The following is a 14,435-nucleotide window of genomic DNA, read 5'->3' as shown; positions in this document are numbered from 1 at the left end:
CACCTTAAATTTAATTTTATGCCTTTACTTTCTGCAATTTAATTACTTTTTCATGCATTAACATACATGTAAGCAGTCTGTCGGCATCCTATTTTCCCTTTTCTGCTTCTATTATTTCTTTTTTCCCCTTTCTTCTTTCGCACTCCTTATATATATATATATATATATATATATATATATATATATATATAAGTATTTCTACAGTCACCTTAGATAACATTATCTACAGCTATTTCTTCTTTAACTAAGTCTGATTAGTAAGACATAGTTATAACAATAAAGCTTTTTTTTTTCTCTCTCCTCAGACATTGTTGGCTGACGTGGCGAAGAGAGAAAATGTAATTTTTATGTCTTACTGGTCAGACTTAGTTAAAAAGGGATAGTTGTAGACAACCTTATCTAAAGTGGATGTAGAAATGTTTAATCTATATATATATATACATATATATATATATATATACATATATATATATATATGATAAGATCTTTTGACACTGGTGTTAAATAAAACAATTTGATACCAAATCTTAACCGTTAATTTCTGTCATTCTATCAGTTATAAATTACTCAGAATTAATAATTAATTAATTGTGATCCAATAAATTATAATCGTTAGATTTACAAAATCAATGGTTAGGATTTGATGTTAATCTTTTTAGTTTGACACCGGTATCAAAAGATCATTCCTCCCAGTGGTGGACCTGTGTGTGTGCAAGTGCACACACAAATTTTTTGGGAAAAAAAAGAATAAAATATATTTTGGGTCATCAACAAAAATTATAGGATCCAATTTAATCTCTTAAAAAAATGTCGACTCGTGATCTCTTTAAATTTCAAAATAGACCAATGTTAGCAATGTTGTTAAAACGTAGAGTCTATGAAAAAACAGTAGGGGTGAGCAAAAACGTAAAATCGCAAAACGAAAACGAAACGTAAGAGTTTACTAACGTATTAAAAATAAAATATATATCCAACATATATAATACCAAAACCCAAAAACATGTTTATTTTATAAGAATGTCAATTTTAATCTTTGTTTTAATTTATATATAATAATTTTAATGTATTAATTATATAAGTTATTAAATTTAAGCTAATTAATGACTAAAAATATATATAATTGTTTTTATTATTACGTGTTATATATATATATATATATATATATATATATATATATATATATATATATATATATATATATAAATTCATATTACGTTTGAACCGTTTCGACTCAAAACTCGTTTCGACTCGATTTTGGTCATAAAAACATAGATACGGACCGTTTTCACGTTTCGACACTACGTTTTTACAACACTGCATGTTAGTCCTTTTGAGGGATTAATGTGGGTTTTTTTAAATTTCAGAGGTCCATGATTTTGATTATCAGGGTCCATTTTTAAATTCTGAGGGATCACGAATAGACTTTTTTCCTAATAGATTAAATTGAGGCCCGTAATTTTTGTTAAGGACCCAAAATATTCTATTGTAACAGTTTAGTTGACTCTTGATTACTTTTTTTATATTAAGTTGAAGTTTTCTTTTCTTTTTTTGTTTATATTCTTTTGTATTTTAATATATTTAGAATTTTCTTTAAAAAAAATTTCCTTTATTCTTTTATTCTAAGTGTGCAGACATTAAAAAAAATTCTAGGTCTGCTATTGATTCCTCCTATATATAATATATATGTAATAAACTATAATAGTTAGATTGATGAAAATTAACGATTAAGATTTAGTGTCAAACTTTTGAATTTGACACCGGAGTCAAAAGATCTTATATCGTATATCAATATTCATAAATATTTATATATATATTTTGAAATACAGTTGTTTCTTTTGAGTGAGATAATGAACTTTTCAGCATAATTCTTTGGGAGAAGTGTGTGTCATTTTAAAGGATGTAAAGTTGTGTCATTTTAGGTGAGAGAAAGAGATAGATCATGGAGGAGAGAAAGTGGACAAAAAATATAGGTCCCACTTCTTTGTGAGAGTGAAATGACACAAATTGTGTCATTTAAAAGGACAAAAAAAATTTCCTAATTCTTTTATATATTAAATTTTAAGATTAATATTTTTTATATTATAGGAAATAATTTTATTTGCAATACACACATAAAAGTGTAGGGCCCATTTTTTTCTCTATTTTCTTCACATAGACCTCAGATACTTTTATATATTATATGAGATAATTTTATCTCTTATAACATGAAAAATATTAAACGCTTAAAATTTAGCGTGAAAAGACAACTTTGAAGCACCATGTTAATTTCAATCATTCAAATTTTGTCACAGACTATAAAATATAATTGCATTTATTACATCAAAGTGAAATGAATACCAACACACATGTATATTTATTATGAGTGTGTGTGTGTTTTATTTTTCGCGCTAGTATATAAAATTTTGGGTGAAAAGTACTGCATTAAAATATAACTTCATTCCGAGTCAAACAATGGGCCAATTGAGGCAACACTCATTTTAAGGGTTGATCAAAACTCAAAATGGTTTTACCAAATTATGAATAATATAAGTTTCATTATATAATTATAATTTTCCTTTTTTTGTGAAAAACACCTTTTTATCGTTTGAAAATATCAAAGTTTCGATTCATATTATGCTTTATATATTTCATGTAAGACAGTTATGATTAATTGATCTTTATTTTAATAATATGAATTTACTTTATATATATTAATTAATTTTTTTATGTCTGTCTCGATTGCATTTAGGGGTGTAAATCGATTAGGATAGGCTAGGCTTTGGCTTAAATAGGTTAGGTCTACGTAAAAAAACTTACTCCTAGCCTAGCCTGTTAACCTGTATAGGCTCAAATTGACCTAACTTATATTTAAAAAATAATAGCCTAGATCTAAGCCTGTATAAACCTATTAAACATTCAATAATTAAAATAAATTAAAATAATATTACTTTATTATTCAAAATTATTAAAATAATAATTTTATTTAAAATAAATAATATGATATAAGCCGACCTGTAGGCTTATAGGCCCAACATATACAAAAAAAGCCTATGACCTGCTTTCTAAATAGATTTTAAAAGCTTGACCTGTTCTATTTGACTATTTGTAATAAGTCAAGTCTGACTTAATATAAGATAGGTTGTAGGCCCTTGTAAGCCGGCATAGCTCATTTACACCCATAATTGCATTAAACTTGCCTAGTATATTTTTGTTCAGAGATCGATTGGAGATTTCTAGCTGAAAGAGCTAATAATAGTATGAGCCAATAATCAAAGGGTATGAATCACTGAAGATGGTGAATGTTCTGGATAATAGTATTAGCAATGTAACATCCCCTAGTTATTACTGAAGAATATTACTGACTCAATCCAAATACAAGTAAGAATTTCAACCAAATTCTTATAGAAATATATTATACGCATAATATATCGATATCAGACTTATTAATTTACATACTGATCGGAACAGATCTTTACAAATGGACCGATCATGTGATCTTCCTCTACACAGTCTGGAACCGTCTTGGGTCAGAGCATCTTGCAGTTGGGCCGCTTTATCCCATGGGTCTTCAATGGAACGCGATGGGGGTGTACCTGCAAGACACTCTGACGCTCAAGTCATATTTGGTTCAAGCAGGTTTAATTATGTAGAAGAAGATGATGTACCTTAGTGTTGATACATGTATTTATAGTGGAGTGATGTGTGCTTGGAATATGCCTTTCTTCATGGTGAAGGCAAAGGTTCCTTGGTGCCAAAATAGTATGGCTGTCATGATTAAATGTTGAGGAGCTTGCTGATTGTCATGAGCTTGCTGCTATAGAGGTGTCTTTGCTGTCATAAATATTGTGCAGCTTGGAGAGGTGGGTTGTGCAGCCTTCATTGACTATGAGCTTTCTTAGTAGTAAAGGATTTTAGTTTGGGCCTTGTATTGGTATAATATTTATCCAGATCAGAAGCCCCGCAGCTCGTTGCTTATGCCGAAGGCATGAGAAGCGAGATGTATAAGTCTTTTGTATAGGTGCTTGAGAGCTTCATATTTGTATCCTGCAGTTTTATACAGTTCATAATTCGTATTTCATAAAGTTGGCATACCTTGTGCATGTTTTGGGGTTTGATGTTGCTGAATATGTAGCTATAAGTGTCGCGCTTTTGGAAGGAATTTGGCCCTAGGTTGGGTTCATCCTGCCTTACATCGCGCTTGATCATGGAGGATCGCGATAAGACTTAGAGGATCGCGATGTGAATAGTTCTGATCCGTTGAGAGGATCCTTGAGAGGAGTCCTGTTGCTTGGAGGATTCGTGGGAGAATCCTGTTATTTGATAGGATCCTTGAGAGGAATCCTGTTACTTGGAGGATTCGTGGAAGAATCCTGTTATTTGATAGGATCCTTGAGAGGCATCCTGTTACTTGGAGGATTCGTGAGAGAATCCTGTTATTTGCTAGGATCCTTGAGAGGAATCCTGTTACTTGGAGGATTCGTGGGAGAATCCTGTTATTTGCTAGGACCCATGAGAGGAATCCTATTACTTGGAGGATTCGTGCGAGAATCCTGTTATTTGCTAGGACCCATGAGAGGAATCCTGTTACTTGGAGGATTCGTGAGAGAATCCTGTTTGTTGATAGGATCCATGAGAGGAATCCTGTTACTTGGAGGATTTGTGAGAGAATCCTGTTATTTGATAGGATCCGTGAGAGGAACCCTGTTACTTGGAGGATCCTTTGGAGGAATCCTGTTATGTTCTTCATTGCGCTTTGGCTTGGAGGACTTTTCTTCTGTTTGGTGAAACCTGTAATTTCCATTGATCTCACAGAATAATAACATTATATCATGGAGATGATAATTGTAATAAGATCATGTTAAATCAGTTCAAAATAATAATGTTGCTGATAGGGAATGTAGCATTTGATTTTAAGTTTGTCTGCGTTGCACGCGAGATTTTTGTCTTCGCCTTTTAGCAGTCATGGAGCCCTGCAATCTCTTGTGGATTTCACAATAGAAGTAGTTAAGATACCTCAAGATAAGGGCATATAAATCAGATAAACTGTTCTAAGTCTATCTGCATTCTCAGTGAGATTGAGATCTTCACTGTTCATTGTTCATTGGTCCCTGCAACTTGTATGAGTTTCATAACAGAGACATAAGATTATCAAAATAAGTCATATATGTCACGATTTTTATCGCGTGAGCATCTGCAAGTTTATGTAATCTCACAAGAGATATGATCACAATAGTGATTACATCATATAAAGATTCAATGCATGATAACCTCTCAGGCCTTATTTTATGATTAGAACCGGTTCCGATTCTGATGCATCTGTTCTGGTTCTTATCAGTCTTGAGTTCCTGCAATCTTTTTGTGAGTAGGATAAACATAAGACTATTGATATAACGTGGTTGTTATATCCTGAACATCCCGCCAGTGTGTATTCTTGTTATGAGTCAAGCAATCATAATAACCTTTTAGTCATAACTAAATGTTTCTTTAATAAACATAGTGATCATTGGTCATCAATTGAGTCATCCAGAGGTTTCCTCGAGAAGTATTTGTTCCACAAAAATTTCAACAAATTTGGCTTTTTATTCAAAGCACTTATTTGAGATTGGAAAACATCCCTATTATTTATATTACAAAAAAGAACTTTTGTGGTAACCCGCGCGATGGTTAAATTCTGCGTTGTGCGCACTTTGTTGGGTTTAAACTTTATTTAATTAAAGAAAATAGAAAATGAAGAGTTTTGTGGTAAAAGGGTGTGTCCCTTAGGAATTTGTTAGTGGACATTAATGAGTTTAAAGTTTCTAAGAAGTAGTCATTATTATGTTTAGATTTCCTAAGTTGGTCATTAGTATTCTTAGTTATTTGCTATTGTTTATAAATAGCTCATTGTAACTCTTGTAAAGTGGCTTGGTAAAATCAGTAATTCAAAGAGGTATATTCAAAGACTTGTTTTGTGTGTTTGAGAGAAACACCATAATAGGACCTGTGAATTACAAATTGGTATCAGAGCTATGGAGAGTGTGACCACTTCCAGTATGCCATTGCCCCGCCTGACAAAGGCGAACTATGTGATTGGAGCATTCAGATGAAGGTGTTGCTCGGATCCCAAGATACTTGGGATGTTATTCATGACGATTTTGCTGAACTTGCAACTACCGCAGGATACTCAGCAGCTCAAACCAAGGCGTTGAAAGAGACGCGTGCGAAGGACAAGGCGGCCTTATACATGTTATTTCGAGCTGTAGATGAGTACGGATTTGAGAAGATTGCAAGTGCGACGACGTCAAAGGAAGCGTGGACATCTTGGAGAATGTCTATAAAGGAGCTGACCGAGTTAAGCAGGTCCGACTTCAAACTCTGCGTGGCGAGTTGAAAGGAATGAAGATGAAAGATTCAGAGGGTGTATCCGAGTTCATCACCCGAGTTCAAGCCGTGGTGAATCAGTTAAAACAGAATGGGGAGGAATTATCTGACACTAGAGTTGTTGAAAAGATTCTGAGGTCGCTGACAGACGACTTCGAAAACGTGGTATGTGCAATTGAGGAGTCTAAGGACTTGGCTAAGCTCTCCATTGAAGAGCTAGCGGGTTCTCTTGAGACGCATGAACAACGCAAGAAAAAGAAGAAGGAAGAGACACTGGAGCAAGCACTCCAGTCAAAAGCAAATATCAAGGAAGAGAAGGCGCTGTATTCTCAGAACGTCTGAGGTAGAGATCGTGGCCCGAGCTGGACGTGGAAATGGACGAGGTGGTCGTGGCCGAGGTCATGAGGTGAGAAATGAAGAAAGAACTGAGCCGAGTCCGCAAAACTGGAGAGGTAGAGGACGTGGCCGAGGTGGAAGAGGCCGGTGGTCGAATCAAAATAATGTAGAATGTCATAAGTGTGGGAAGTATGGTCATTACGCAAGAGATTGCAACTCAGACAAGTGCTACAATTGTGGCCGAGTTGGGCATTTCGCGAAGGATTGCCGAGATGAAAGGAGAGTTGACGGGACGTCAAACTATGCTGCAGAAGGAGAGATAAGAGATGAAGGAGTTTTGATGTTGGCACATGGTGAAACGAGTTCGAAGAGTGAGACAGAATGGTACTTGGATACTGGTGCCAGTAATCACATGTGTGGTTACAAACATCTGTTCAAGGAGTTGAAAACGGTGGAAGCCGGACATGTTTCTTTTGGAGACGCGTACAAAATTGATGTAAAAGGCCGAGGTATGATCTGTTTCTTGCAAAAGGATGGACGAGTTGGTACAATTCGGGACGTGTATTACGTGCCTGAGCTCAAAAGCAATATTCTGAGCATTGGACAGTTGATTGAAAAGGGCTACTCGGTTCTAATGACAGACCAAGTTCTACTATTGAAAGACAAACAAGGGCGTCTGATAGCCCGAGTTCAGATGGAGAAAAATAGAATGTACAAACTGAGTTTGAGGAGCATGGAGGTCGGCTGTCTGCAAGCCGGGGTAGAAGATAAGATGGATTTGTGGCATCGACGGTTTGGACACCTTCACTACGGTGGTCAGACCAAGATGATGAAGAAAAACATGGTAGTGGGACTACCAAAGATTAACTCTGAAGGAAAATTTTGTGAGGACTGCGTATTGGGAAAACATGAGAGGAGCCCGTTCCAAAGGATGGCGAGATACCGAGCTAGGCAGCCTCTGGATTTGATACATACCGACCTGTGTGGACCCATAACTCTGGGGTCCTTCAGTGGTAAGAAGTATTTTGTAACTTTTATTGATGATTTCAGTCGAAAGACTTGGGAGTATTTTTTGAAGGAAAAATCCGAAGTGCTAGAGGCATTTAGGATTTTTAAAGTAATGATAGAGAATGGTACTGGGCGAGTGGGCGGTACATCAAACCGGTCCGTTCAGACCGAGGTGGGGAGTACGTGTCAACAGCTTTCAAGAAGCATTGTGAAGAACATGGTATAAGGCGGTTCCTGACCGCACCGTACTTGCCCCAGCAAAATGGAGTAGCTGAAAGGAAGAACCGGACTATCCTGGATATGGTCTGATCTATGTTGAAAACGAAGAACATGCCGAAAGAGTTTTGGGGAGAGGCCGTACAATGTGCAGTGTACGTGCAGAACCGATGTCCGCACTCAAGTGTGAATTATAAAACTCCACAAGAAGCATGGAGCGGTCTAAAGCCATCAGTGGCTCATTTCAAGATTTTTGGTAGTGTTGCATATGCACACATAGTTGAGAACGAAACTTGAAGATAAGAGTAAGAAGTTTGTATTCATTGGTTATGATGAGAAGACAAAGGGGTACAAGTTGTTGGATCCCGTCAATAAAAAGGTGTTGATAAGCCGAGATGTGAAGGTGAATGAAGAAGATGCTTGGGACTGGGGTTGTCCATCCGGGGTGAATGTTGAACCCGGGAAAAGGACAATTGAGGTCGGACAACCTTCGTCCCATATCCCAGCAAATCATTAAAATCTCTGATGATGAAGAGCAGAGACAACCGAGAATAAGGAGCTTGCAAGACTTGTATGACTCAACTAACGAAGCACACTTGGTATGTTTGTTGACAGATTCTGAAGAAGTGAGTTTTGAAGAAGCAATCCGAGATGAGAAATGGCAATCAGCCATGGAGGAGGAGATTAATGCAATAGAAAAGAACAAGACGTGGGAGTTAGCCGAGCTGCCCAAAGGAAGTCGGCCCATTGGTGTGAAATGGGTGTACAAGAAGAAAATGAACGCTGAGGGGGAGATCGAAAGATACAAAGCCCGGCTAGTGGCGAAAGGGAATAGGCAAAAGGCCGGCATTGACTATGACGAGCTGTTCGCACCCGAAGCAAGAATGGAGACAATCAGGCTGTTGATCTTTCAAGCAGCTCAATTCGGATGGACGATCTATCAGATGGATGTGAAGTCGACATTCTTAAATGGAGTACTCGAAGATGAGGTGTATCTGGAACAACCTCTGAGATTTATGAAAGCCGGACAAGAAAGAAAAGTGTTGAGACTGAAGAAAGCTTTGTATGGATTGAAGCAGGCCCCAAGAGCCTGGAACCCAAGAATTGACAATTACTTCAAGAAGGATGGACTTGAACAATGTCCGTATGAACATGCACTATATGTGAAGAAGAAAGGAGGTAAAATTCTACTTGTTGCCCTATATGTTGATGATCTGATTTTCTTGGGTAATGATGAAGGGATGATTCAAGATTTTAAGAAGAAAATGACGAAGAAGTTCGAGATGACGGATCTCGGTCTGATGAGATACTTTCTTGGTCTGGAGGTCAGACAAGACAAATCCGGGATCTTCGTCTCTCAGGAAGCCTATGCAAAAGGAATTTTAGAGAAGTTCAAAATGAGTGATTGCAACCCGGTTTCAACCCCTATGGAACCTGGCGTTAAATTTTCAAGATATGATGGAGGAGAAAAGGTAGATCCGAGTGTTTATCGTAGTCTAGTTGGAAGTCTGAGGTACTTGACGTGTACGAGGCCGGAACTGTGTCTGAGTGTTGGAATAATAAGCCGATTTATGGAAGAGCCGAGCTATACTCACTGGAAGGCGGCTAAGAGAATTCTGAGATATGTGAAGGGAACAATCTCACAAGGACTTCATTACTCGAAGTCGGACAAATACAAACTGACGGGTTATTCAGACAGTGATTGGTGCGAAGATGTTGATGATAGGAAGAGCACGACTAGCTATGTGTTCTTCATGGGAAACACGACGTTTACTTGGGTGTCGAAGAAGGAACCCATTGTGACCCTGTCTACATGTGAAGCCTAGTATGTTGCGCCATCTTGGTGTGTTTGCCATGCAATATGGCTGAGGAATTTACTAAGCAAGCTGGAGCAAGAGCAAGTCGGCCCAACCGAGATTCGAGTTGACAACAGATCAACGATCGAGTTAGCAAAGAACCCGGTCAACCATGAGAGAAGGAAGCATATTGATGTCAGGTTTCATTTCATCTGAGATCAAGTCAGAGAAGGAAAGGTGGAGCTCACTCATGTTGCAGGCCGAGATCAAGTTGGAGATATTTTCACAAAACCCCTGCCGACATTGTTGTTTGAGAATTGCAAGAAGAAGATGGGAATGAAGGACGGTAGAGACATTAAAGTTTAAGGGTGAGTTTTGTTGGGTTTAAACTTTATTTAATTAAAGAAAATAGAAAATGAAGAGTTTTGTGGTAAAAGGGTGTGTCCCTTAGGAATTTGTTAGTGGACATTAATGAGTTTAAAGTTTCTAAGAAGTAGTCATTATTATGTTTAGATTTCCTAAGTTGGTCATTAGTATTCTTAGTTATTTGCTATTGTTTATAAATAGCTCATTGTAACTCTTGTAAAGTGGCTTGGTAAAATCAGTAATTCAAAGAGGTATATTCAGAGACTTGTTTTGTGTGTTTGAATGTTTGAGAGAAACACCATAATAGGACCTGTGAATTACACACTTGAGAGATGCTTGCACACTCTTTTTCAGAGCTACATAGAGTGTAGTACCCAAATACTCACGGTATTTTGAGGGTTTAAATATAAGCATGCTATACTTTTGGTGAAAAGATGCGGAATAATATGATAATTCGCGCTATAGTGTAAGTGAACGACCAAGAACAGCCAAATTCGTTCCATCGCGCACGCGTAAAACTTTGGGACACGTACGTAAAGTTTGGGATACTTCAAGACTTACGATAACTTATGCGGTCTGGCTTATCCAACACAATGCTATAGTATAAGTGCCGCTCGAAGAAACGTACCAAACAGTTACAATAATAAACGCTACATGTTTCTCCCACTGTGCTGACTATCGCTATCGTGACATAGGTCTTCTCACATCGCGCCAAACAAAATCAATACAATATTTGGTTGGCGCCGCTATTAAAGCCATGCTCCTCAAAACATGGATTACAGAGCGACAATTATGGCCCAGTAAACATCATGGGTGTTGGCGCGATACTTCAACAGGGGAAGGATTTATATATAACTGGATCTGGTAAAAATAAATCCATAGCGCGATACAATATTATGTACCCCTCGATGGCCATGTCGTTCTCAATACCCTTTTAAAAAATAGCGCAATATTGCTAATGTATATATGTGATGTAACTGCGTATCTTGCACAAACGTTTGTCAAATTTTATTCTTCACACGATATGAACAAGGGCGTACGTGACAGTTTGCCTAGGCTAGACTCATGCATCATAACCTATGTCTTAGTTTGTAACTTTTGGTAGCAAAATGTATCACTTTCCCCACAAGTTGATAAGTCAATACCCTTTAAGATAAGAAGTGGCTAGGACCCAAGGTATTGTAAGTAAACCAAAGTATGCTATACTGTCGATATATATAATCTTAATGATATTGATATATTAAAAATATACCTCCTTCTAGCGCCATCGATTGCGGCGAACACAATGGAGTGTCACAGTATTTACATATCATCTATTCTTGATCTCTCTCAATGAAGACTTTAAAAACTCGATGTCATATGCTTATGTATTCCCAATCAATAGATCAGATTAAACAGCCGAACCTTACACTTTCCAAATGCTTATTTATTCCAACTGCTAAAAAAAACCCTCAAGATTGTAATTCACAGGTCCTATTATGGTGTTTCTCTCAAACACTCAAACACACAAACAAGTCTCTGAATATACCTCTTAGAATTACTGATTCTACCAAGCCACTTTACAAGAGTTACAATGAGCTATTTATAAACAATAGCAAATAACTAAGAATACTAATGACCAACTTAGGAAATCTAAACATAATAATGACTACTTCTTAGAAACTTTAAACTCATTAATGTCCACTAACAAATTCCTAAGCGACACACCTTTTTACCACAAAACTCTTCATTTTCTATTTTCTTTAATTAAATAAAGTTTAAACCCAACAAAACTCCCCCTTAAACTTTAATGTCTCTACCGTCCTTCATTCCCATCTTCTTCTTGCAATTCTCAAACAACAATGTCGGCAGGGGTTTTGTGAAAATATCTCCAACTTGATCTCGGCTTGCAACATGAGTGAGCTCCACCTTTCCTTCTCTGACTTGATCTCGGATGAAATGAAACCTGACATCAATATGCTTACTTCTCTCATGGTTGACCGGGTTCTTTGCTAACTCGATTGCTGATCTGTTGTCAACTCGAATCTCGGTTGGGCCGACTTGCTCTTGCTCCAGCTTGCTTAGTAAATTCCTCAGCCATATTGCATGGCAAACACACCAAGATGCCTCAACATACTCGGCTTCACATGTAGACAGGGTCACAATGGGTTCCTTCTTCGACACCCAAGTAAACGCCGTGTTTCCCATGAAGAACACATAGCCAGCCGTGCTCTTCCTATCATCAACATCTCTGCACCAGTCACTGTCTGAATAACCCGTCAGTTTGTATTTGTCCGACTTCGAGTAATGAAGTCCTTGTGAGATTGTTCCCTTCACATATCTCAGAATTCTCTTAGCCGCCTTCCAGTAAGTATAGCTCGGCTCTTCCATAAATCGGCTTATTATTCCAAGACTCAGACACAGTTTCGGCCTCGTACACGTCAAGTACCTCAGACTTCCAACTAGACTACGATAAATACTCGGATCTACCTTTTCTCCTTCATCATATCTTGAAATTTTAACGCCGGGTTCCATAGGGGTTGAAACCGGGTTGCAATCACTCATTTTGAACTTCTCTAAAATTCCTCTTGCATAGGCTTCCTGAGAGACGAAGATCCCGGATTCATCTTGTCTAACCTCCAAACCAAGAAAGTATCTGATTAGACCGAGATCTGTCATCTCGAACTCCTTCGTCATTTTCTTCTTAAAATCTTGAATCTTTCCTTCATCATTACCCAAGAAAATCAGATTATCAACATATAGAGCAACAAGTAGAATTTTACCTCCTCTCTTCTTCGCATATAGTGCATGTTCATACGGACATTGTTCAAGTCCATCCTTTTTGAAGTAATTGTCAATTCTTGTGTTCCAGGCTCTTGGGGCCTGCTTCAATCCATACAAAGCTTTCTTCAGTCTCAACACTTTTCTTTCTTGTCCGGCTTTCATGAATCCCAGAGGTTGTTCCAGATACACCTCCTCCTCGAGTACTCCATTTAAGAATGCCGACTTCACATCCATCTGATAGATCGGCCATCCGAATTGGGCTGCATGAGGGATCAACAGCATGATTGTCTCCATTCTTGCTACAGGTGCGAACACCTCGTCATAGTCAATGCTGGCCTTCTGCTTATACCCTTTCGCCACTAGCCGTGCTTTGTATCTTTCGATCTCCCCCTTAGCGTTCATTTTCTTCTTGTACACCCATTTCACACCAATGGGCCGACTTCCTTTGGGCAGCTCGGCTAACTCCCACATTTTGTTCTTTTCTATTGCTTTAATCTCCTCCTCCATGGCTGATTGCCATTTCTCATCTCGGATTGCATCTTAAAAACTCACTTCTTCAGAATCTGCCAACAAACATACCAAGTGTGCTTCGTTAGTTGAGTCATACAATTCTTGCAAGCTCCTCATTCTCAGTTGTCTCTGCTCTTCGTCATCAGAGGTTTCATGATTTGCTAGGATATAGGACGAAGGTTGTTCGACCTCAATTGTCATTTTCCCGGGTTCAACATTCACCCCGGATGGACAACCCCAGTCCCAAGCATCTTCTTCATTCACCTTCACATCTCGGCTTATCAACACCTTTTTATTGACAGGATCCAACAACTTGTACCCCTTTGTCTTCTCATCATAACCAATGAATACAAACTTCTTACTCTTATCTTCAAGTTTTGTTCTCAACTGATCCGGTATGTGTGCATATGCAACACTACCAAAAATCTTGAAATGAGCCACTGATGGCTTTAGACCACTCCATGCTTCTTGTGGAGTTTTATCATTCACACTTGAGTGCGAACATCGGTTCTGCACATATACTGCACATTGTACGCCCTCTCCCCAAAATTCTTTCGGCATGTTCTTCGTCTTCAACATAGATCGGACCATATCCAGGATAGTCCGGTTCTTCCTCTTAGCTACTCCATTTTGCTGGGGCGAGTACGGTGCGGTCAGGAACCGCCTTATACCATGTTCTTCACAATACATCTTGAAAGCTGTTGACACATACTCCCCTCCTCGGTCTGAACGTACCGATTTGATGTACCTTCCAGTACCATTCTCTATCATTACTTTAAAACTCCTAAATGCCTCTAGCACCTCGGATTTTTCTTTTAAAAAATACACCCAAGTCTTTCGACTGAAATCATCAATAAAAGTTACAAAATACTTCTTACCACTGAAGGACCCCAGAGTAATGGGTCCACACAGGTCGGTATGTATCAAATCCAGAGGCTGCCTAGCTCGGTATCTCGCCATCCTTTGGAACGGGCTCCTCGCATGTTTTCCCAATACGCAGTCCTCACAAAACTTTCCTTCAGAGTTTATCTTTGGCAGTCCTACCACCATGTTCTTCTTCATCATCTCGGTCAGACCACCATAATGAAGGTGTCCAAAACG

General features: G+C 38.1%; 1 protein-coding gene across 1 annotated transcript; it reads right to left on the bottom strand.

Annotated features, from left to right (window-relative positions):
• Window positions 1-11,537: 11,537 nt before the first annotated feature.
• LOC133297652 (uncharacterized mitochondrial protein AtMg00810-like) lies at window positions 11,538-13,226 on the bottom strand. The gene is made up of 3 exons (XM_061496820.1): window positions 13,014-13,226; window positions 12,042-12,923; window positions 11,538-11,639 (listed from the first exon to the last, which is right to left on the bottom strand). The coding sequence occupies exons 1-3, from the start codon at window positions 13,224-13,226 to the stop codon at window positions 11,538-11,540; spliced, it is 1,197 nt and encodes a 398-aa protein (XP_061352804.1).
• Between the last annotated feature and the right edge of the window lie 1,209 nt (window positions 13,227-14,435).

This window comes from Gastrolobium bilobum, unplaced genomic scaffold, assembly GCF_033153095.1.
Source record: "Gastrolobium bilobum isolate Gb01-03AN ecotype WA unplaced genomic scaffold, APGP_CSIRO_Gbil_v1 utg16022, whole genome shotgun sequence".
Taxonomy (NCBI): Eukaryota; Viridiplantae; Streptophyta; class Magnoliopsida; order Fabales; family Fabaceae; genus Gastrolobium; species Gastrolobium bilobum.
This window is presented reverse-complemented; position numbering and strand designations above follow the sequence as displayed.

Excerpts from the sequence above, each read along its gene's own strand:
- LOC133297652 (XM_061496820.1), bottom strand. The coding sequence starts at position 13,226 with ATGAACGCTAAGGGGGAGATCGAAAGATACAAAGCACGGCTAGTGGCG. Across the intron at positions 12,924-13,013 it reads ATGGAGTACTCGAGGAGGAG|GCCCCAAGAGCCTGGAACAC; the intron begins GTGTATCTGGAA and ends GGATTGAAGCAG. Across the intron at positions 11,640-12,041 it reads TCGAGTTAGCAAAGAACCCG|CTCATTGTAACTCTTGTAAA; the intron begins GTCAACCATGAG and ends GTTTATAAATAG.